This window comes from Ovis canadensis, chromosome 23, assembly GCF_042477335.2.
Source record: "Ovis canadensis isolate MfBH-ARS-UI-01 breed Bighorn chromosome 23, ARS-UI_OviCan_v2, whole genome shotgun sequence".
In the NCBI taxonomy this organism is placed as follows: Eukaryota; Metazoa; Chordata; class Mammalia; order Artiodactyla; family Bovidae; genus Ovis; species Ovis canadensis.
In genome coordinates, this window is record NC_091267.1 from 67195193 (window position 1) to 67220163 (window position 24971).

At 41.8% G+C, this 24971-nt stretch overlaps 1 protein-coding gene across 1 annotated transcript in view; it reads right to left on the reverse strand.

Moving 5' to 3' along the window:
* MBD2 (methyl-CpG binding domain protein 2) overlaps positions 1-24971 on the reverse strand; it is a 67596-nt gene that overhangs the window by 36697 nt on the left and 5928 nt on the right. Inside the window, exon 2 of the mRNA XM_069569224.1 lies at positions 13603-13762. Coding sequence (XP_069425325.1) covers positions 13603-13762 — 160 coding nt within the window. The remainder of the gene's footprint in view (positions 1-13602; positions 13763-24971) is intronic.

Sequence of the window (24971 nt, forward strand, 5' to 3'; positions counted from 1 at the left end):
ACCCCATAGACGGCAGCCCACCAGGCTCCCCCATCCCTGGGATTCTCCAGGCAAGAAGACTGGAGTGGGTTGCCATTTCCTTCTCCAATGCAGGAAAGTGGAAAGTGAAAGTGAAGTCGCGCAGCAGTGCCCGACTCTTCGCGACCCCATGGCCTGCAGCCCACCAGGCTCCTCCATCCGTGGGACTGTCCAGGCAAGAGTACTGGAGTGGGTGCCACTGCCTTCTCCGAGCACACAACGCTGGAGAAGAGGAAAAGTAAAGCGGTGATGCCAATCATGTGTCTCTAAGCTGTAGTGTTCAAATACTGTTTCACTGCTACCCTCTAAACTTTTTTGAAAATAGATAAACCCCACCTACTTCAATTTTTAAAATGGAGAAAAGAAAGAAAACAGGACACTTCCAGGTATCATTTTAATTCTGTGGTTTTGCATACCCCAAGAGATATTCATGTCCCAATTTGAGAAGCAAAGACTTTATTTTTCTAAAGTCGTTTTCCTCATCTGTAAACGAGGTAAATACAGTAACTATTCTTAAGATTCTCACAAAAATCAAAACAAGATAATGCATGTGCGATGCTGCTGCTCAAGCAGCTTTCATTAAGTCAGTTACTGAACGAATATTGAATGCCTACTATCTGCCAGGTACAGACCGTGTGCTGTGTATGGAGTCATTTACAATTACCAAAAGCGTTCAGAGCTTACACTCACAGGGCAGCGAGGAGACAAAACAGTGGTATAGCTTATAGTCATGTTGGCACATAAACTCTGAATAAAGAGTAGCTATCTCTATTATCTGGAGAAGGCAATGGCAACCCACTCCAGTACTCTTGCCTGGAACATCCCATGGACAGAGGAGCCTGGTAGGCTGCAGGCCATGAGGTCACGAAGAGTCGGACATGGCTGAGCAACTTTACTTCCACTTTTCACTTTCATGCACTGGAGAAGGAAATGGCAACCCACTCCAGTCTTCTTGCCTGGAGAATCCCAGGGACGGGGGAGCCTGGTAGGCTTCCATCTATGAGGTCGCACAGAGTCGGACACGACTGAAGCGACTTAGCGGCAGCAGCATCTCTATTATCAGCACTATCATCTTATTGAACATGCTATTGAAATTTAAACCCTTAACTTATTAAGCTTCCCCATAAGGAAAGTCACCTCCTGGTTAACGCAAAGAGGAGCCTGAGCTTTAGGGGGAACCAAGATTATCCTCAAAACCTAATTTTGGATTTGCTCCCGGATATACACAGTAGGCAATTCGTTTCCACAAAAGTCAAAAGCCAACAATATAAAGTGCTTTACAGTCCTTCTGTTTTTTTATATGACTCACTCAACATAAAATCCACCATTTTATACAATTCAGTCGGTTTTAGTATATTGACATTCAGTGGTTTTTAGTATATTGACAAAGCCATGCAACTTTGCAAAAAGGTTTTTGCAAAAAGTAAAGAAAATATGTATCTGGGATTTATGATTTTGTAATGAAAATCCACTTCATGTAATATCGTAAATAAGATAATACCTTTTTAAGGAGATCAATGGAATATTGAATATGTAAAAGATAATAAAACGAGTGGACTCTACTTTGAGCTCACTAAAAGAGGATACAGTTAATTGAAGCAGTTTGAAATTCATCACTGAAATCAAGTTTTGAAGAATTTTGTTTGAAAAGTACCTTCTTGGAACTTTAGTTAATATGAGGTCATAAAAGGACTGATGGCTAATGAGTTTCAAACAGAGCAGCTCTGCTCAAACTAAGGCTTGTTCTGCATGGAATTCATTATCTCCTTTACATCTGGGCTGGCACTAGCTGAGTACACAACCTTAGAATTATGAAAACAGTCACACAAATCATTTTCTGCAGGGCTTCATTCTCTCACTGAGAGAGTCTAAACATCAGGGAACTCTGCAGGACCTATAAAACTTAAGTGAAACTGACAACCACAGACAGAAACTCCAACATCCAAAATAAATGTTGACAGAACCATACCACGGGCAACTATGTCTCTACATCTACTCTCATTATTAGCACAAAGGTCAAGCCCAGAACCTCTCAGAAGGTCTAGTACATTCTGATATCTCTGAGGAATTAACTGTTAACAAGCTGAACCTACTCATACTGAACAGACTACTCTCATCAGCAAGTCTGTCTGCTAACGTGGCCAAATTTCTTCCGTTCACTGTTTGCTTCCTAGAAATCTTTATCCCATCCATATCTAAACACCTAGCTCAAATCGGCCAAAAAATGGAACAGCGCTGTTAGTTGTTAATAACTTCTTAGTTATCTTCATTTTGCAGCTGAAGATTTCTGCACATGAGAAAATTAGAAGTTCTCTGGAATGGCCCTTGAACAACGTGGGACTTTGGAGTGTCAACACTTCACACAAAGAAAGCTTTGATCTGTGGTTTTGCAGCCATGGATTCAACCAACTGCTGACCGCTGGTACTGCAGTTATTTACTATGGAAAAAAAATCTGCATATACGTGGATGCCTACAGTTCGAACGTGTTGTTCAAAGGTCAACTTTAGTTATAGTGTCTCTTGCTACATCTTACTCCTTCTTTAATTATTCATCAAATGAGCACTGTCCAAGCCACCATCATTCCAGCTTAGGTCCACAGTCTCCTGTTATAACTGACCCCTGACTTCCACTCCTGCACCGCTATAGTACATTCTCCACACAGCAGCAAAAAAAAAAAAAAAAATCATATTGCCCCCTACATAAAGTCCACAAGAGCATTCTATACCCTTCCTCATCCTGGTTTGCCAGGTCCAGTGACTAGGTCTGTCTGCTTCCTTGGCCTCACCTAGTACCTCTCTCCCACTCACTAACCTCCAGCCTACTACCTGTCCTCACGTGCTAAACGTATCCTGCCTTAAAGGTTTTGCACTGGCTATTCCCTCTGCTTAGAATACTTCACCCTCTGGTTTTTGTAGAACTGAATCTTCTCATTCAGTTCTTGGCCAAAAATCAATCCCTTCTGATCATTCGGCCTAACACAGCCACAGAGTCAATCTCAACCATTTTTAATTAACTGTGTAGCATTTAATATTTAAATTGTGTTAGTCAACACACTAGAATAATAAGTTCCACAAACACAGTATTTCCAGAATCTGGAATAATGTCTGTGCACACAGAATGTGCTAAAAAAAAAATTTTATGGAGTAAATGATGCATAAAAGGTCTGTTACATGTAAGATCTTAAGTTATGCAGCCCTTATTCCTAAATAGTCTCACTGTCAGTCTTAAACTTGTACATGCTATGTTAAGTGGAAGCTACTAATTCAATGTGGTCTACAACATCCATGTCAAAATTATCAAACATAATCATCTCTACTATATACCTCAAGATCACTAATGTAAAATAACCCCCAGACTTGTTCCATTAATTACTATATAACATGAAGTTATGCTTATAGATACATAGCCAGCCCTACAAAAGTATCCCATGGGAAAATAATCCTCAGATGGTATTTCTGGCAAAGTCAATTAGAGTGATGTTATAACATGAAATAATGGGAAATAAAGAGTACAAAGAATTTATAACCTAGAAGACTGCCAAGATGAGATTAAGGCATTGAAACAATCCATGCACGTTGGCAAGAAGCATGCCATGCTGCTCTCAGACAGCCACGGTTCAGGAAAAATGTTCACTATGGATCTGAAAACTTAGTCATCTCAGTATAACTTGCCGTAACAACTTCTCATCTGTATATTAAAATAACCTAAAATTTAGCAGTGGTTCTAGACAGAGGAGACTGGTATGGATTAAAACCTTGGGGCAAACTACAAGGTCAATTAATAGGGTGTCAACAGATTAAGTAATAGTGATGAGACAGGTAATCACTTGATTGAGTTACACAATTTAATCTGTAATAATAATATTAACTAGGTGATAAACCAGATAATACTAACTAGGGGCTTCCATGGGCCCAGTGGTAAAGAATCTGCCTGCCAAGCAGGAGATGTGGGTTTGCTCCCTGGGTCAGGAAGATCCCTTGGAGAAGGAAATGGCAGCCCACTCCAGTATTTTGCCTGGGAAATTCCATGGACAGAAGTGCCTGGTGGGCTATAGTTCATCAGGTCGCAAAGAGTCAGACACGACTGAGAGACTAAATGACAATAAGGAGATAAATGGAGCTAATCAACTTTGGATTCCAAAAACTTTACTGAGAATTCAGCCTGCCCCAAATTGTAAGACTGTTCTCTCAGGAAGGTGAGCAAAGGTGCTTTTTCAAGGAGCCCATACTCTGCCGAGTAGTCCTGTAACATATCAGGCATGTAGGGGTGCTGAGAACTAAGGCAGGAATAAAGTCAGTTCTTCGGGGGCTCAGAGATCCAAACAAGTCCTATTTGCCTAAGAAAGTGCTTCTAAGTTCATTCATTATCGTTATCTGGCAGAGGTACACACTTCCTTTCTAAAAAATCAGGACAATTATATTCCGAATGTTTGCGTACTCTGCTCTAGCAATTATCAAAATTAGTCCCATCACACCCCACGTCCTATCTTCATAATAACCCAACAGCCAAGCCCCCCAGATCATACGTCATCACGAAGTACTCATCTCTATAACATTCTGTATGCCCACCCTGTAGTTCAGTGGCCCTCAAACTTTTTTGACTTCAACTAAGAGTAGAAATACATACTTTAAATCATGACTCAGTACACACAAGGGTGTACAGATCACAAAAATCACCTGAAATAATCAGCCTTACTAAATGGAATGTGCACTGTTTCCTATCCCATTGTCTCGCATCTTAAAAATTCTAGTTATGGTCAAGCGAAACCAAGTGAAGGTCGCTCAGCTGTGTCCGACTCTCTGCGACCCCATGGACTATACACAGTCCCTGGAATTCCCCAGGCCAGAATACTGGAGGGAGTAGCTGTTCCCTTCTCCAGGGCACCTTCCCCACCCAGGGATCAAGCCCAGGTCTCCCGCATTGCAGGCGGATTCTTTACCAGCTCAGTTTGAAAACCAACCCCTAACCTTACCCATCACTCCCCCTGCCAGTCCTTACCCTGTACACTCTTGGGAGTCAGCAGGCTCTCCTATATCCTCAACATTTTCTTTGAACATTCTCTCCAGTTCCTGGACTTCCTTAAACTTGCCATCCCTCAAAGATCCTATGCCCCTAAAGTTCTTCCGAATAGAGGCTTTTCCCTTCTTCCTCTCTGACAACTACATTTCTAAGGCCCAGTAAGTGGTTCAGCTTTCCTCCTTTCTCCCCATTACTTTCTCACATCATTTCTCTATTTTTCCTCCTTCAAAAAGCAGAGCTCCCCTGAAGCTCATAGGGTCTGACTGTATGACTTTCTGCCTTCCTCCCTGATTTCTCCTTTACTCACTGAAGACTTTAGTTTCTGTTTCATGTTTTCTTCCCCAACCCAGCTCTTAGTCTTCATTGTTAGAGGCCTCAGTACCCAAGTGGATAATCTACCCAACATCCTGAATCCTCTAACCTGTTCTTCTACCCAGCCTCACCCACCTAACATTACAGGCACAGGCTTGTCTACACTGGTAACTACACCGTGTCCAATACCTCAGGCAAGCATCCAACCTTCCAATTTCTACTTCCTGTTCTTGTAACTCACTGAGGACTGCCCTCCAGGTTCTTTGAACCCATCAATACTCCCATTGGCTGACCTGTTTTCTTACTCTTTCAAAACCTCTTCCATATTCTTCCCCACCCAGTATAGACTCCATGGTCCATCATTACACTGTCAATGTGCTTAAACTTCTGTGGTTTTCCACTGGTACAACAGGCCCCATTCTTACCTTTCCACAGTATAAAATGGGAAATTAACCGAATCAGCATCCCTTTCATCTACCATCTAGTGATTCTCCTTCCTAGTCAAGAAAATTTACTGAAAGAATTGTCCACCATGAGCAATTTTAACTCTCATTCACTTTCAACCCAATCCAATCTGGCTTCTCTTTCCCCCGAAACCACTGGTATCAAGATTATTAATGACCTTCCTGCTGCCAAACTCAATGGAAATTTCTTCCAACATTCAACGTTTCAGTGGCAATCAATATACCTGACCATTCTCCTTTTTGAAACATTCTCCTCTCCTGTGTCTCTCCTACCTTTCACAATCCACTTTGTTGGTTCCTTCTACTCTATTTCAATTTCAATCACTGGATTTTCTCAGAGCTTCATTCTGGATCCTTCTGTCTATAAGCTCCAGGCCCATTACTTGAAAAACTACCTATGTAACTTTCTACCTAATGACTCTCCAGCTCAGACCTCTCAATCAGTACACACACACGACATGACAAATCCATCTGGATGTTTAATAAGCATCTCAAACTCGGGCCACTCAAAGTTGAATTCGTTGTATTCACCCATATAAATTCTTTCCTAAGGCAATCTCAGTAGACGGCAACCCCATTTACCTAGTCATTCAATCTACCTAAAATCTAAGGGCTCACACTTGGGTACTCTCTGTCATCTTTCACACCCAGTTCATTAGTGAATTCTGTCAATCCCATATTCAGAACAAGACCAGGATCCCTTCACTTCTATCACCACGTATATCTGCTGCTGATACTGCTGCTAAGTCGCTTCAGTCATGTCCGACTCTGTGCAACCCCATAGACGACAGCCCACCAGGCTCCCCCGTCCCTGGGATTCTCCAGGCAAGAAGACTGGAGTGGGTTGCCATTTCCTTCTCCAGTGCATGAAAGTGAAAAGTGAAAGTGAAGTCGCTCAGTCATGTCAGACTCTTAGCGACCCCATGGACCACAGCCTACTAGGCTCCTCCGTCCATGGGATTTTCCAGGCAAGAGTACTGGAGTTGGGGTGCCATTGCCTTCTCCGCCACGTATGTCTAGACCATCATTATTCCTCACTGTACTGTTGTAACAGCTACTCGCTCCTCACTTCTGCTTCTGTCCATTTCTTTCAACTGCACAAAAACCTGTACTTAAGAGTGGCCCACACTTAAGTGAGATGTCAGTGATCCCCTGCAAGGACTTCAAGGCCTAGAAATGCTGGATTCATCATCTGTGATCTACTCCCTCCCCTTTGCACCCCCAACATGTCCAACAGAGAGACCAGAAGCCACTCTGTTCCACGAGACTTAATAAATACTGAAAACAGGACCAGCATCTTTGGAAAACATTTCAACTACCTTCCTATCGGCCAGGAGTGTTTTATGGAAGGAATGGGATCTCTGTTTTCAGTTTAGATGGAAAGATACTAGGAAGGCGGAAGCCAACAAGTAGATCTTACCACAATACCAGGAGCTAGTAATCAGACTGATCCTACCACAGGGCCCTTTAGTTGACAACGGGGTCCATAGTTCTGAAATAAATCACCCCACTAAGGTGCTACTTCAATAACTGAAAAAATTCCTCATCAGTTAAACAAAGGTCTAATGTGAGCTACAGCAAGCGAGCTGATCCTTAACATTTTTTGCCAAAGCCTTGCTCCTTCTCCTGCTGTAAAACAGTAGTTAACTTTTTCAATTACATTCTCCTTTGAGAAACTGGTGAAGATTACTTTCTCCTTAGGAAAAAACAATAGAAAATATTATACACATTTCAAAGGTTCCTGGAGAGCATCCTGAAATGTGGACTCTTAGGTTAGACATCTTCCCTGACTCTACCAGTTTCAAGCTGGCCTCATTCATCTTTTAAAGGAAAAAACAACAGTGATAATGTTCCGTGATCGTGCCTTCTTTTCCAAACGCTGTCCTCTTTCCTCCGTCCCTCATTCAAACTTCACAAGAGCAGTCTAACCATTTTATGAGGACAGAGGCAGAAATGCACGTATGCGTACATGCTCAGTAAGTGCACAGAAGCTCTGAAAGGGTATACAAACAAAACTGGCTGAAGATAATTCCTCTACGGAAGAGGCTGAGCCTGAGAGACTCAAAGAGGAGAGAGATGCGTCTCACAGAATATCCTTTCCACCATGTGTGCAGGTCGTAATCAAGTAAGATTAAGTAAAAAATTTTTAAACTTTTACAATGGCAGGCTACAGCTTTGCTCATAATTTCTGGTTTCCCAGAAAGTTTCTGGCATTCTAAATATGACTCCTGGTCCTTCTAACCCTCTGATGCTGGCTATATCCAAGTTACCAGGTAACTTATTTGAAAATCCAGTGAACACTAAAAAGTCTTTATCCTCCTCCATCTTGCCAGGGCACCCAACAAAAAAACCTCTCCTAGGCTGCTACAACACCACATTCTCTTCTCTCTCCTACTACCTTGCTGGAGGTTCCTTCTGCCTCTCCACGTAACTAATTTTTTATTCACTGCCTACAATGTGACAAGATACTTCTCTATCTGCCCCTACACTGGGCAATGTCAATGTTTAGCAAACCACTATGACAGGAGTTCTCATAGCGTGACCCGGGAATCCCTGGAAGTCTATGAGATCTTTCAGAGTCCAAGAGATAAGAGTAGTTTAACTCAATCTTCTTTATCTACCCTCTCCCTAAACTTGCTCTTTCTGCCCTACTCCCCCTTGACCACTGTCCCAAGGGACTCACCCCAGAACTGGAGCAGGCATCAGCAGTTCCCACGCTCTACACTCATCAAAGACTCATCTACTGACTTGTCTTGATTGAGTCTCACCTTTTTATACCTCCTGGCTACAGCGTTAGTCCAGGCCCTTATTGCTTCTCTGGACTAAACTGCTCTAACTGCCCTCCCTGCTTCCAGACCCCACTTTTCCCAAATGGTACCCATTCTACATCCAACACCCAATCTGATTCCCACCACTACCACCAACTCACTGAAGTTTCCCAATGCACAACACTGTTGCCCCCAAGAAATATTAGCTCTCTTCAAGAATCTGTTATTATTATTTTGTTGAAGATAATTAGAGCAAATCACCTACTGGATGATTTGATGGAGCACTTAGGACAGGGTCACACAGAACCCAATCTGTGGCCACAGCTACAGCAGGCCACTACCACACACGTTCAGTCGCTCAGTCGTGTCTGACCCTTTGCAGCCCCACGGGCTGTAGCCTGCCAGGCTCCTCTGTCTGTGGGATTTCCTAGGCAAGAATACTGGAGTGTGTTGTCATTTCCTTCTCCTGGGGATATTCCTGACCCAGGGATTGAACCTGCGTCTCCTCCTTGGCAGGCAAATTCTTTACCCACTGAGTGATCAGGGAAGCCCAGTATACTACCATAAACCAAGGTAATTCATGAGAAGAAATAATGGCAGACTTATACAATTAATTCCTTCAAGGGACCATAATGCTCTTTATTTCCAAATATATCCAATTTGTGTGACTAGGGAATATGATGAAAGAACTGAGTCTTTCCAAGGAATTAGCAGCACTGACAAGTCAGGCTGAAATATACTGTGTTCCATACCAGATGCATATTGTGAGCAAGCTGTAAAATATCAGTCACATTGACGTTAGAGAACTTGAATTTTACTAGTTTTGTGGATTTAATTCATAAACGTTTCAGTGTTGTTAAGAGCTAGAAACACAGGAATTCAGTTTAATATTTATACATCTGAAACATTAAAATAAATTTCTAGCAAGAAAACTAAGCTACTGAAGCTCTTTAAATATATCATGCACTGAGGATCACCATACTCTTTTCTATCCAATCTTAAGACTGTTCTCTAAGTATGTTAAGAAATTAACTTCCTTCTTAAAAGGTTAAGGATCATTATCTCTTAAAACCTTGAAACATCTCCTCTTTGGAAAAACAAAGCCTGCATAAACACCTAAACAGTACTTAGATTTTAAAGCAAAAGTCATTTTTAAGAGGCACACTCTAGAACCGTGCAGTCCAATATGGTAGCCACTAGGCACATGTAGCTATTCAAACTTAATTAAACTACAAGTTCAGTCAGTCAACCACACTAGGCACTCTTCAAGCACTCAACGTGTGGCTGGTGCTGGGACATCTGTGATGAAACATCTTCACAAGAACTGCTGCTGGCAGTGCTGCCTCCTACGACTCCCCCCTGTGAGTGAGCTCCGAGGAAGCCACTCACGACTTCAAAAATCAGCTCGAGCCTGACGACTTCCAAACCACTCTCTAGTCTTTTTTCCACTAGCCGAAGGGAATAACTTCAGTAACAAACTGGCTATTTTAATTTGACTTTGTCAACTAAAGAGATGGATGTCGGGGCTAGAAATAATTATGAGGGTGGCAAGAAAATCAATAAGGTACAATGTAATCTAGAATGGAACGGATTTCCAGGGTGAGTTTGAGACTGGATTTGAGACAAACAGGAAGAGGTACTGCAAAAGCCTTAGTAAATGTCAACTGAGAGACGACCTCCACTCTACTGCACCCACCAATCCTAAAAGGGTTAAAAGCCATTTTTAAAGCTCTTCAAAAGGTATCTTTCCAAACATACTTGAAGTTATTCACTCAGTAAATTCCCCTCTGATACAAAAGATATACTAAAATCAATATACCAGTCAATATAATCTATAATTTATACTGTTTATAACTATATTGCTTATAACTCAAAGTTCATCTTGTTCTTTACAGTTCTCATTTTTTCAAGATAACAGTCTTTAAAAAAAAAAAAATCCCACTCCCGAGTATGTAGCTGAAATAAAAGCACTAATTTGAAAAATACATACACCCAAATGGTCATAGCAGCATAATTTACAGTAAGCAAGACATGGGAGCAACCTAAAGTGTCTATCAACAGATAAATGGAGAAAGAAGATCTGATATATAAATGTACACATAGATAGACACACACCATACACACCACACACACCTCAGACTACTACTCAGCCATAAAAAAAAATTAAAAAAAAAAAAGAATGAAATTTTGGCACTGCAACAATATGGATGTATCTGGAGGGCATTATGCTAAGTGAAAAAAGTGAGACAGAGACAAACAAATACTGTATGTTATCATTTATATGTGGAATCTAAAAAATAAAACTAGTGAATATTAAAAAATATTAATGCAATTAATGAACTTCAGCCAGTTTCGCAATCTGACTTCAAAGCCAAACTCTACCTCAGATTCCTGGTTAAATCTCTTTAAATCTGTATATCTCTCAACTTTCTCTATACTGCATTATTACTTTAGAAAGACCTGGTATAGTTATTATTAATTACCCACAAATATGTTTTCTGCTTTATAGAGATAATGTCAGTGTTACCCCAAAAGGAAGCTTACTTAGAAAAAAAGGAAAAGCTCCATTTTCTGTCTTAACTAAAATAAAATCAGACGCAAAAATAAGATCAGGGCCCCAAAATTCAGACAGAGCACTTTCAGAAAACGGCAACAAAAGGCATTTCCAAAATACATGCAGTGTACTAATGTATTCAGTCAACATTCACAGCCACTATAAACTTCTGGAATGATGTGAATAATAAATAAACATTCAGCAAACATTAAGTACCTACCGTGTGCCAGGCTTTGGATTCTATATATATACACCAAAACAAAGCAAAACGAGAGACATGGGCCTTGCCCTCGCGGAGCTCACAGTCTAGCTGCAGCAGACCGACAGCCGCAGACCTCGTGGCCAAGCACCGGGGAGGCCTACGGGAGGAGGGCCTGGCTCCGGGCGGAGGGTGCAGGGCAGGCTTCACAGAGATGGAGACAATGGAGCTGGGCCGTGGATGAGGAGCAGGTCACCAGATGGAGGGGAAGGGGGGAAGCACATTCCAAGCAGAGGCAGCAGCAATGAGCAAGCAGAGCCTTGAGAGCACATGCCACGGTGCAGGACGACGAGCGGTCCAGCGCAGCTAGAGCGGAAAGGTGCACACAAACTGGAGAGACGGATTAGTTCAGGTTGTAGGGAACTGTGACCAGCAGGAGGCGCATCTCCACATCACACTGAGCGTAGCTGAACTGCGATTCTGCTAACAACAGGGTGCTTTGGAAGCATTCCGTTCATTTTCATAAACATTTCAGCCCCTTCAAAAGATGTCCAGGACTGTTTAGAGCTTTAAAAAGGCAGTTTCAGAAAAATCTATCTTAATTTTCCTCTTACATTTAAAAAGCAAAATAAACCCAGAATCCAGATTTTCTTAAGCTGAAATCACACAGGCTCACCCCTAGTTACGCTAGTGGCCTAGTTACTAGTGACCCTAGTTGCACTCAAGGTCCTAACTTGAGCACTCCCTACTCCTACCACTATATCCCAGCCCCCTGAACAGCTTCAGAATCAGCGACACCATAGTTAGGTAGGCAACTTGGAGGCAATTCCAAGCATCCCTTTCCAGCTCTGCCTCTCTAAACCAGGAACCTGCCAATACCACTTTGGAAACTGGGCCAGGTAACTAACACAATACGTGAGGACAAGTGTATTCTCACCTCCACACAATGCTTTTGGAAATCAAGCTACTGTTTAAAAAAAAAAAAAAAAACACTATTAAGCTAAATTCTGAAAAAAAGAGGGATATGAAGCAGAGACCCCATATTCCCCAGAAAAAGTAAAAGGAGAGGAGGAAAGGAGGCTCGGTCAGAGAGTTTCCCATCCGGGCCCCCAGGTGACAGCGTTCACCGAGGCAGCTTGGCGCTTAGGACGCTATAACGGGAAAAGGAAGAGAACACACTAGGTGACTTCACGGAAACTCCTATTTACTGCTCACAACAACGCTAAGGGAGAGATTTTATGATCGTAAGTTTACAGATGGGAAACCTGAGGCCGTCAGAGGTTAATCAAGGTGCCAGTGATTGTGTGAGCTAGGAAGAGGCCGAGCCAGAACATGAACGCATGACTGCCTGGACCCACGGCCCGCTCTCCGACACACGGGCTCCTGGGTCCTCAAGCGAACATAGCGCTCCCAGGGGGCATGCAGGCCTACACCAGTCACATCCCTAGAAAGAAAAGTGCTTCCTTTTCCCTCCATTGCTTTCACGGTCAGTGTGAGACAATCGTGTGGTTACACACATAACACGTGTTTCTCTGAAATTCAGAGGAAAAAAAACTGGGTGGGGGGGAAGGTTTATAAGGTTAGTTGTTTTGGGGGCGGGGGAGGTGGGTGCTTTCTTTGTAAAGGTATTGGGGGCTTTAATACAATTAAATAAGCATAATTCAAACGCTACTCATGTAAATTCTTATATATCATCAACTAAGCGACTCACTAAGGGTAAGAGCTAATGGAAAAATCTCCAATCACAGTATTAGAACGTGAATGTTATTCTTAAAGGAATATTATTCTTCAATACCATCGAAAAGTCAAAATAAAAACTGTGCTTACTCAAATCCTAATCCTGAAAATTAACAGGGACGTATATATAAACTATGTGGTAAGGGTACTTGCACCACAATAAAATCTTGCCTCTTTATGGGCAACACGAACTATTTTAAGGGGGGAGGTGGGGTGGGGAAAGGAGACCATTAACATAGAGAATTTTTTGTCAACAGTCCCAATGGGCCCAGAGATCACACTCTGGCCTACATTGGCCTAGGGAGATACTGAAATGTTTTCAACATCGTTACTTAGACTCTCTCTCTTTGTAAGCCAACTACCAGAAAATTAATCAGATTTATTAAGTCAAAATGCTTTGCAGGGAAGAGAAGGAAGGGGAAAAAAAAAACCAAACTGGGGCATTCAGACAACCGAAACTCCAGTGACACAGAGCAACGCAAGAGACTTAGGGGAGAGCTTCTGAAACAGCACTCATCTGATCAACCCACCTTATTCTGATTCAGAGGATCATTCCGCAGTCTCTGTTTGTTCTTCTGTAATTTACTAGGCATCATCTTTCCAGTTCTGAAGTCAAAACTGCTGAGGTCAACAGTATTTCCCAGATACCTTGCCAACTGAGGTTTGCTTCTGAACTTCTTACCACTCGGACTAGAAGAAAGACAACATTAATTGTACAAAAGGCAACAATATATACCCCAGATCCCTACCTAAACCTTTTCTTCATGCCTGCCTTTCTGCTCCCAATTAGTATCACATCATGGCTTTACATATGTTTATTTTTTCCAAAGAAATATTAAAAGTTTTAAAGGAACGTCTTAACTTCCTGAAGAAAGAGATAGTGGGTCTGCCACCTACCATACCACCCCTAGACACACTGCTGGAACACACAGCAGATGTGAATACAGGTTATCCCGCTGGCCACTCGCCCAGCAGCCACTGGCAGAACACCAACCCAAAGAGCACGCACAGCACACGCTGCAAATGGCTTCTATTTTACCCATTTTCCAGACTGATTTTTGAGATGCCTTTTTCCCTGTATTACATGTGCACTATGCCAACAGTAACTAGAAAGAACTTCAAAACAAACTGTTCTGATATCAACAATTCTCGTTAAAAGCACACTTAGGGACTTCCCTGATGGTCCAGCGGTTAAGACTCCATGCTTCCACTGCACGGGGCCCGGGTTCCATCCCTGGTAGAGGATCCAAGATCCCACAAGCTGTGGAGCACAGCCAAACACACACATACCACACACAGCACACACACACACAGCACACATAGCACACACACACACACAGCCAAACACACACACCCCACACACACCCCCCCCACACACACACACCACACACACACAGCCAAACACACACACACACACAGCACACCACACACACCACATACACACCACACACATACCACACACACACAGCCAAACACACACACACCCCTGTAATCCATATAACCTTTGGGCTACCGATCTAAACTCAAAACACAACAGGAAAAAAAACTGAATTCTGACGATAATAAATGCTCCCTAATGTTACTAAAAGGAGAAAAACTAAGGTAAACATTTGCTAATGTTTTTGTATGACACTGACATGACTTTTGTTAGCCTAACTCCTATCTGAGAGAAGTGTATCAAGAATAACTTACTTTTTGTAAGAAAAAAATGTCAAAGCTGGATTATTACAAAAGTGCCAGAATTATACAGAGGCCTAACTAAACTAGTCTTTCCTAAAACAAAAACAAAAAAATTTCCCATGTGGCACTGAACTGTAAGAAAAAATTGAGAGGAAGAATGCCCCACAGTCTTATCTAATAAATTGTCTGAACCAAAATGTGCTAGAATAAACTTCAGTGAGCTATGGCACCAGACAAGAATTGTGAGAACTCTAGAAAACCTTTTAAAAAAGCCAGCATGTCATATTGAGAACTTAACCTTGCTCCAACTGACCACAATAAAAGAAAAATAATTCAACCCAGAGACAAAAGAGAAAAGGCTGGAAAACCAAGCAATTTACATTTCTCTGGAATAGCAAAAACTTCTCTCGGGGTCAAGTCGGAAGCAACACACCCCAGTCTGCCACAGACTCCACCAGCCACCACAGACCTCAAGACAGCTGAAGATCGTATCAACATTCTTTTTCCACAATCACATGACGTGGCTATTCCTGTAACACAATTCAAGGTATAGAATTCAGCCCACAGATGAAGATAACAACCAGTTAAGACCAGTATGTAACAGAATAGAAGGAAGCAAGGAGCAACCAGAACACAGCAGAGGAGAGAATACACAGTTATGTCTAAACGAACTTCAACTCCCATTCTGGGCCAGATCTCCAGACATGGTCAGGATCACGGAATAAAACAGCACACGACCCTCAGTACTGTATAAATGTGAATCGCCTCTGGCCGCTGCAAACTTTACCCCCAGCCTGATCCTCTGGGGTATCATCTGTCGCAGCATCACTGTCTACCCAGCAACTCATCTTCCGGCTAGAAGACCACAAACAGTGTGCAGGGCGCCATCCCTCAGCCCACACGGCCAGTACCAAGTTCTAAATGTTCAGAGACTCTTCAATACTGGCACGACAGCTTGGCCTTCTTAGTAAAACATCAAAAACCTTCCAACTGTTCAAGTACTTTTTCCTGACTTTTTCCTACCAGACGTCAAGACACCCCACATTCTAAACTCAATGTCACCAAAAATAAGCCATGTACCTTTGACTTCCAGCTATGTCTTTCCAAGAGGAAGGGTGAACATAAGCAATATTCTGCTTATCATAAACCTATTAAATCCTCCAAGCCCAGGTAGAATGTCACTGCAACCGTGAAGTTATCTGTGATTCTGCAAGCCCAGTTAGAAATAATTCTACTATCCCTCAATTCTACTTTATTACAATCTACACATTTCCTTGATTAGTCAAACAACCCAAAATTACCATGTCCCTTATTAAAACTCTCAAACAAAACTTATATAGGCTAGTATTAAACAAAGTAACTTCTGAGAGCAAAAATGGTAAAACAGGAGAGGGAAAAAGCTGGCTTGAAACACAATGTTTAAAACACCAAAATAAATGGTATCAGTCCCATCACTTCATAGCAAACAGAAGGGGAAAGAGTGGAAGCAGTGACATTTTATTCCCTTGGGCTAAAAAAAAAAAATCAATGCATACAATGACTGCAGCCATGAAATCAAAAGATGCGAGCTCGTTGGAAGGAAAGCTATGACAAACCTAGACAGCATATTAAAAAGCAGAGACATCACTTTGCCAACAAAGGTCCATGTGGTCAAAGCTATGATTTTTCCAGTAGTCATGTACAGATGTGACAGTTAGACCATAAAAAAGGCTGAGTGCCAAAGAACTCATGCTTTCGAACTGTGGTGCTGGAGGAGACTCTGCAGAGTCTCTTTGGACAGGAAGGAGATCAAACCAGTCAATCCTAAAGGAAATCAACCCCGAATAGTCACTGGAAGGACTGATGCTGAAGCCAAAGCTCCAAAGGGCCACCTGATGTGAAAAGCAGGCTCATTGGAAAAGACCCTGCTGCTGGGAGAGACTGAAGGCAAAAGGAGAAAGGGGCGGCAGGGGACGATACAGTTGGACAGAATCACCGACTCCACTGATATGAATCTGAGCAGACTCAGGGAAAGAGCAGAGGACACAGCCTGGCCTGCGGCAGTCCATGAGGCTGCAGAGAGCTGGACACGACTCAGAGACTGAACAACATCAGCTGAATAGTTAAGAACACGGTTTTCATTCGCAGACACAATGGAACAGAAAAGTCTATGCTTATTTAAAACATTAATATATTGCCTGGAATTTAAAATACTGAACTGGAAAATTTTCTCATTGTTAATTTGACACTACGTAACAAAGAAAATACTACAAAAAAAAAAATTCCTAGTGAAAAACTGGTAGAGTAGCCTGTTATTGTGTCAGTTTAATATAATTACAATTAATTTAAATTAAGTTGTAATAGCCATACAGTCGTATAATCAGATACTCCAGCTACTGGTAAACGAGATTCTGCTAAACAACTTGATGTACAGATATAAGCACGCGCACTGCACAGCTGTAAGCACTGGTCTCACACACCGCTGCCTTCAGAATACTGTACAAGCTGTTTTCCTCTCCGTAACTGCCAGAGCTTGTGCTCGGGACTTTAAGGAGAGTCAACCTGGCTGCCCCAGTGGATTTCAAGACCAGGGACCTTCCTCTGCAGGAGACGAAGGCAAGCCTAGTAGAAAGGCAAGGCCCATGGGAGCTTAAGGCGAAGCAGAAATTCTGTCGGTCAGGTACGGACCATCTTCACAGCAGCAAAACGACTCTGCAAGTGGCCGAGGAAGTCAGGGCTAGATAAACAAAACGACTGTGGGTCACTGGAGTGACTAAGTCATCATCTGCCTGCTCTCCAAGATGGCTGCTGTCAGCTAGCAGTCAGACACCCCACGACTAAACGTGACTAAGCTTTTATTCTAAAAGCTTCAAACTGCAACTCAGGGGAATTACTTTTTTTTAAACTCTAGTAGACTAGTGAAGGATATTAGTCATTTTCAGTTTTCTCTGCCCAAAGCAATTACTTCTAGTCCCAGTAACGAAATACTTGTATTTCACTTTCAACCACAAAAAAATTCCCTACCAACTGCTCCCTTGATCTGCCCTTCCTGAGCTGACCTGTGATCTCACCTTTACTTGTCCTCCCCACTAAATACCTTGAAGAAAAGTAATTATTAATGAAAATTAAAAGCATGAGTTACATTTTTCCAGTTCATATAAGAACATTCCATCACTTGAATTATGTCTTTGCCTGCTTTCATTTTGATTAAGCTGTTTAAAGCAGCTTTTTTTTTTAACTTTTTCTTTTTTTTCACTGAAGTACACTTAATTTAAAGGACTTCTTAAACCTAACTCTACCTGAGAGGTTTCCAACTATAGATTATCAAAAAGACAGAAATTTTATTTGGCATCTGACTTTCAAATCTAAAATAACTTTACTGGGATCTCAGAAAGACTTAAATAATGGCCACCTTGACTTAACAGTATTCCCAGACTGCCCCGGTGGCATGGTGGCTAAGAATCTGCCTGCCAATGCGGGGGACACGGGTTCGATCCTGGTTCGGGAGGATTCCACACACGGTGGAGGAACTAATCCTGTGCACTTCAACTCCTGAGCCTGCGCTCCTGGCCCTGGGAGCTGCGACTAGGGCCCATGCATCTCAAGCCTGCACTCTGCAACGGAGCAGCTGCCAACGCCGCAAGCAGGGAAAGCCTGTAGGCAACCACGAAGACCCAGCACAACCAAACTTAAATAATTTTTAAAAAAGAATACATTTATTAAAACAAAAAAAAGCTCAGTAGTACTCCCATGATGTCAGTCTATCAGCTCGTCCACATCACCTTAGACCCTTAGAGGGCTGCCAGTCTATGATTTGAGGATTAATTCTCCTGAAGACCCACTGTGGGCACGTGAAGCTGCACTCTGAAAATGAGTGGCAGAGCAGAACACGTGTTTTCACATTACTCTGGTAACATGGATAATCGTGATGCTTCAGTCAAACCACTGTGAGAAGCCCAGAGGTCTGAGCAAACACAGGTATCTCTTCAAACCAGTCCACACCAGGATGACCTGTGGGGGCGGCGGTAACCAGAGCCGAGGAAGATGGACTGGCCTGAGATAGCAAGGGACACTGGGGACGGCCACGCGGTTAGGTCGGGGCTCAAGAGCAAGATCCAAGGCTCGCCGCTCTCCAGTAACTTCAGGAAGGGCTTTGCAGGGGATAATAAGAATCCTATAAGCTACAGCAATGGAAAAGGCTGAGAATAAAAAAATAATCAACTTTCTATTTTTTTTAATCTCTTTAAGTGTTCAAGTTTACTTGTTACTTACAAAAGTGTAAGCATTGAAAGAAAGATTCCTCTAACTTGAAACAACAATCGTCTCCAGAAGTCAAATTTTAGCTAAGACTAAAACTCTGAAATTAAAATCATCTTTTTGTACCTCGGCACAATCAGAAAACTGCCAAACCAATTAATTTGAAAATATATATACCATTTTTTTCCCCCAAAACCACACCATACACACACACAGGAAAATCTATCTAAAGTCAGCTCCCAGTCCCCCTCGACTCCTTTCCTCCCAAACTTTAGGGGAAGGCCTTTCCTAAAATGAACCATCCTCAGCCCCACTCTACAGTCTGTCCCAGGCAGAAGCTATCTACTTAGCATCTTACTTACTATCCCCTATCTCTGATCAATCACTGAATCCAGTTCCCTCGTCATCACCTCTGAACCCACCTTCCTCTTCCACCTCCTCTGCTGCTGCTCCTGCTGGCAAGGCGCGTCGGTCGTGCCCGCCTCTGTGCCACCCCGCCTCTGTGCCACCCCACCTCTGTGCCACCCCGCAGACGGCAGCCCCGCAGACGGCAGCCCCGCAGACGGCAGCCCCGCAGACGGCGGCTCCGCCGTCCCCGGGGTTCTCCAGGCAAGCACGCTGGAGTGGGCTGCCACTGCCTTCTCCATTTCCACTGCCACTGCCTAATCAAGTCTTCATCACCTCAAGTCTCAACCACTACAACAGGCTGACTTTCTACTCACTAGTCTCTTCGCCTCCTAAATCTTCCAGACTGCTCTTCCTCAAATACCACTATCACCCCAGGTCCAGTTTAAAAGCCTTCAATGGACTTCAACCCAATAGCAACAGGGAGCCAAACATCTCAGCGCTGCATTTGAGATTCTTTTTCATTTAATCGTCTCCTAACCTTTCAACCCTACTTTGCACTTCTCTTACCCAGTGACTTTTGCCCCTGCCACACTGGTTTATTCAAGTCTATTCTGAATCAACAGGCTGAATGATCTCGCTCTTCAGTTCAGTTCAGTCGCTCAGTCGTGTCGGACTCTTTGCGACCCCATGAATCACAGCACGCCAGGCCTCCCTGTCCATCACCAACTCCCGGAGTTCACTCAGACTCAGGTCCATCGAGTCCGTGATGCCATCCAGCCATCTCATCCTCGGTCGTCCCCTTCTCCTCCCGCCCCCAATCCCTTCCAGCATCAAAGTCTTTTCCAATGAGTCAACTCTTTGCATGAGGTGGCCAAAGTACTGGAGTTTCAGCTTTAGCATCATTCCTTCCAGAGAACATCCAGGGCTGATCTTCTTCAGAATGGACTGGCTGGATCTCCCTGCAGCCCAAGGGACTCTCAGGAGTCTTCTCCAGCACCGCAGTTCAGAAGCGTCAGTTCTCCGGCGCTCAGCCCTCCTCACAGTCCAACTCTCTACAAACCATGTCTTTCACTTGGTCCAGCATTCATGTCTCCACCCCGAATTTCCCAAGAGTCCAGAAACATCAATCCACCTCACTGTCGTCTAGTGGCTGGATCGTGTCAGACTCTTTTGCAACCCCATGGACTGCAGTCTGCCAGGCTCCTCTGCCAATGGGCCTAGGCAAGAATACCGGAGAGGGTTGCCATGTCCTTCTCCAGGGGATCTTCCCGACCCAGGGACTGAACTCTGTCTCATGCACTGGCAGGTGGATTCTTTACCACTGAGCCACCAGGGAAGCCCAATCCATCCTATGCCTCTTTCATAACACCTTAATAGAACAAAGTATTAACAACAGGAATCACGTAAGTAATCATGAATTGCCTGCTGGCATCTCTTGGATTCTAGTTTGAAATACTGAGCTCTGTATAGCTGTAATACTTCTACAAGTTTAAATTCTATCTTCACAAACAGCATATTGCTGCTGCTGCTGCTGCTGCTGCTAAGTTGCTTCAGTCGTGTCTGACTCTGTGCAACCCTATAGATGGCAGCCCACCAGGCTCCCCTGTCCCTGGGATTCTCCAGGCAAGAACACTGGAGTGGGTTGCCATTTCCTCCTCCAATGCATGAAAATGAAAAGTGAAAGTGAAGTCGCTCAGTCATGTCTGACTCATAGCGACCCCATGGACTGTAGCCTACCAGGCTCCTCTGTCCACGGGATTTTCCAGGCAAGAGTACTGGACTGGGGTGCCACTGCCTTTCTGAATAGCATACTGAAGTGTAGTTATTTAAGAAATGAAATGACAGAATGTCAAATATGCTTCAAAACAATGAAGGCTGAGTCAGAGGTAGTAGACTTGAGTATGGATGAAACAAGGGTGACAACTGTTAACTGGACACTTGGTAGTTTTTTATTTAATTCTATTTCATGTATGTTGGAAATGTTCTATAATAACAATTTTAAAATATAAACCTTGAAGAATACAGGCTGAGTAATTCTCCCTAAAAATCAAAAAGCAAGTTTTTTAAAAATATGAAAAGCCTAGGCAAGTAAATTTAAGCCATGAAATAATTTCCCTAACAGTTGGGGTGGGGTTTTGGATGGAGAATTAAAGTATCAGTAAGGAAAAAATTTGTTATATTAACAATCTGGCTACTCATTAGATGTGACAACATTCCACGTTTTCCTTCAACTTAAGTAATTAAGGAATTACCACACAATTTTAAATGGTATGAAAGATCTTCAGTAGAATTTGAATTCTGTACCAATCATTCCATAAACTAGTATTTATTTAACAAGAATTATATGCAAAGAGTATATGACTGGTAGCAAATTCTATTATCTCTGTATCATGGTTAAAAAGTCAGGGTGGGCCACTAAAAGATAAGAAAATGAACGAATGAATGTGGAATTCTCCCAGAACCTCATCCCACTGCCACGAGCACTCGCCTTCTGAAAAAGGGGAAACACTGGTTATTTTGTTTGAACTGGGGACAGAACACTACTATGGAAATATTGGAAATTAAACACGTCTAGAAATCATTTCAAAATATAATGGGAAAGGTGGGGAAAGGGATGAAACAAGATTGGCCAGGAGTCGGTAACTGTTAAAACTGGTAGACAAGCACATGAGGGACTCATTATACTTTTTTATCAACTCTTCTTTTGACATGTTTGAACTTTCCCATAATGAAAAAAAAAATACATGTAGGCAGATAAGAACACCCAAAAAACAAACTATTCTTTTAAAAAGAAGCTAAGGGTCCCTGGGAAAGGCTGTGTAAAAGAAATGCACACACCAATGTATATGTGTTAAAAAGAATTTTAAGTTCGTTTATTCCCTGGTGGCTCAGATGGTAAAGAATCTGCATGCCAAGTGGGAAACCTGGATTTGATCCCTGGGTTGAGAAGACCCTGGAGGAGGGCATGGCAACCCACTCCAGTATTCTTGCCTGGAGAATTCCGAAGACAGAGAAGCCTGGCAGGCTATACAGTCCACGGGCTAAAAAGAGTCGGACACAACTGAGCAACTAACATTAACTATCCTTGCTTTAATCTATGGATTCCTCCAAAACGAAAGGAACTATAAAAGAACATAAACACGTGTGTGGGGGTGTGCATATGTGTGTGCACAGACAAACATATCCAGGAAGCAGGATGCAAGTCAAAACATTATATCAAAATAGCAACAGTGATTCTCTTTAGAACTATATAAAGACAGTCATTTCTCTCTATATACTCTTCAATATCTTCTCAATTGTCCACACTGAACATGGGTTATTTTTATGATCGGGGGAAATATGGAATATTTTTTTAAAACTCTTATGAACATGTATAACCTAACCTCTACCCTATTCACATTTCAAAATACAATAAAATATTGGGAATCTTCACATAATTACTTCTGTTTATGGTGGGTAATTAAGTGAAGAGAAAGGAACTAATGTTTTACTGATCTGACCACTTACTATATATGCCGGATGCCTTACACTATTTTCATTTAATCTCAAAAAATTCCATGAAGCAGAATTCTTGTCCCTGACTTATAGATGAGGAATTGGAAGCTTACAGAAGTTTAAAAATCTGTCCACGTTAAAACAGTAAAGCAAGACTCAACTCCCAGTCTCCTGATTCAGAGTCCCTACTTTTCTATTAAGCCAGTCCTAGGCAAGTGAGTTTACAGACAGACTTACTTCAACAGAAGTAAAAAGAAAGCATTTAGAAACTGCTATGGTAATCTGACACAGTGAATTTACAGTCTGTAGTATCTAAGAGTAAAAAGTTGCAACATGCATTTCACATGTCTACTTTTGTATTATATTGCCCATTTCCGCCAGGGGCCTCCAGAAAAGATCTTTTTTTTAAGAGATACATACATCACTGCATACATGTTAAAAATAATTCTAAGGACATTCATCTTTGTTTTAATCTATGGATCCTTCCAGTATAAAAAGAAAAGGAAAAAAATTCCAAGATACATTATTCAAAAATCATCAAAAGGATGATGCTTTTCTTTCTAACATTTGTAAATCACTAACAATTGTTCCTGACAAATGATAAGTATTTGATTTTAGGATCTAATTTTAAATTATATTTACTATCATTTGCATTTACTTACTGCTTATATATAGTTCAGTCTCCAAACAAATGAGTTTGAATTTATAGTGAGATAAGGCAAAATCAAAAGATACACATATATTATTCAAATTTCACCCTATTTCATAGTTCTATTCTCCTTCCTTGAGAAGTTTTAGTTTTTATGAAGTAAATAAAGTTAAACTTCATTTTCAATTTCTAGTTATTCCTTAGTGGCAATGGCAAACACCAACAAAAGACCAAGAGACAAGAGCTGCAAGGAGAATTTCTATCAACTCAAAAAGTGCATGAAAAAAGAGCCAATGATTTATTTCTGATTCATCCTGCAGGTCTGAGAAACCTCAAACACAAGCTAAAGTTTATGAATCTTTATTAGTCCCACTATAAAGTGTAAAAAACAAAACAAAAAAGTCACCACCAGCTTTGCAAATCGCCTGCTTGTCTCGCCAATTAAATTATGAAAAAAATAGTGACTAAATCTCCCAAGTGAAATTTTAAAAGCAGTCTGAAAAAAGATCATATATCAATTTCTGTTAGAGATTATTTTTAGAATGTATGTGTATCAGTTCCTTTTCAGCTAAGTATTTCCTCCATTACAGGTATTATGAGCCTCCTGGCAGGTGAGACTTTGCATGTCAGACTCTAAAAATCAGATGCAGGACAGATGGTAGGGCTGCAACCTAACAAAAATCCCTCTAGCGCATCACAAAAAGATGCGACGGTACAGCTGAGAAAGAAGTATCCAAGCACAGTTTCCAGCATGCCTAGGCTTTCTATATTTCTACGTTATTTCTGGATCCAGGCTTCAATCACAAAAAGCTAACATTAGTTTGATAAGAAGCATTATCAAGAAACTAAAAGCAAGGCAAACCTTCAATTATGCTATAAGCATTTAATAAATACTGCATATTGTTTCTTTCTCCAGCTAAAGGATTTTTTTTTTAATCTGTAGTACATTTCAACTGGGTCTCAATTCTGAAAGAAACTAATAAAGCTTTTTGCAGGAACTATATAAAACTATCTCATAAACCACACTGAGCCTGCAAGTTACAATGTGATTTCTTCCAGTTTAAGTGAAAGCTTTTAAAAGGCTTCTTAGGTAATGCATTGCCTATCGGAATATCTGATAAATAAGAGAGGCAATCCTAGGGTGAACCAGAAAAAGAAAAAGAAATATTTCTTAACAAAATGGTCGCTTCTATTACCCAGGGAAAAAGTGCTTTTTAAAAAAAAATTGGTCTGTAGTATATTTCAACTGTGTCTCAACTCTGAAAGAAACAAAGCTTTTTGCTTAATTCGTCACAATTTTTCCACTTTTTCCCCCTTCAACATTACATAGAACTTGGAAGATTCTTTTGGTTCAATGGCTTCACTACAAAATAGGACTTAAAATGTACCCCTTATCAACTTCAAGATGCAAGCATAACAGTAAATAAGCACATTAGTTTAGTAGTACAGCAAGCTTAACAAAGTAGAGTAAGCATGAGATGTTGCAATACT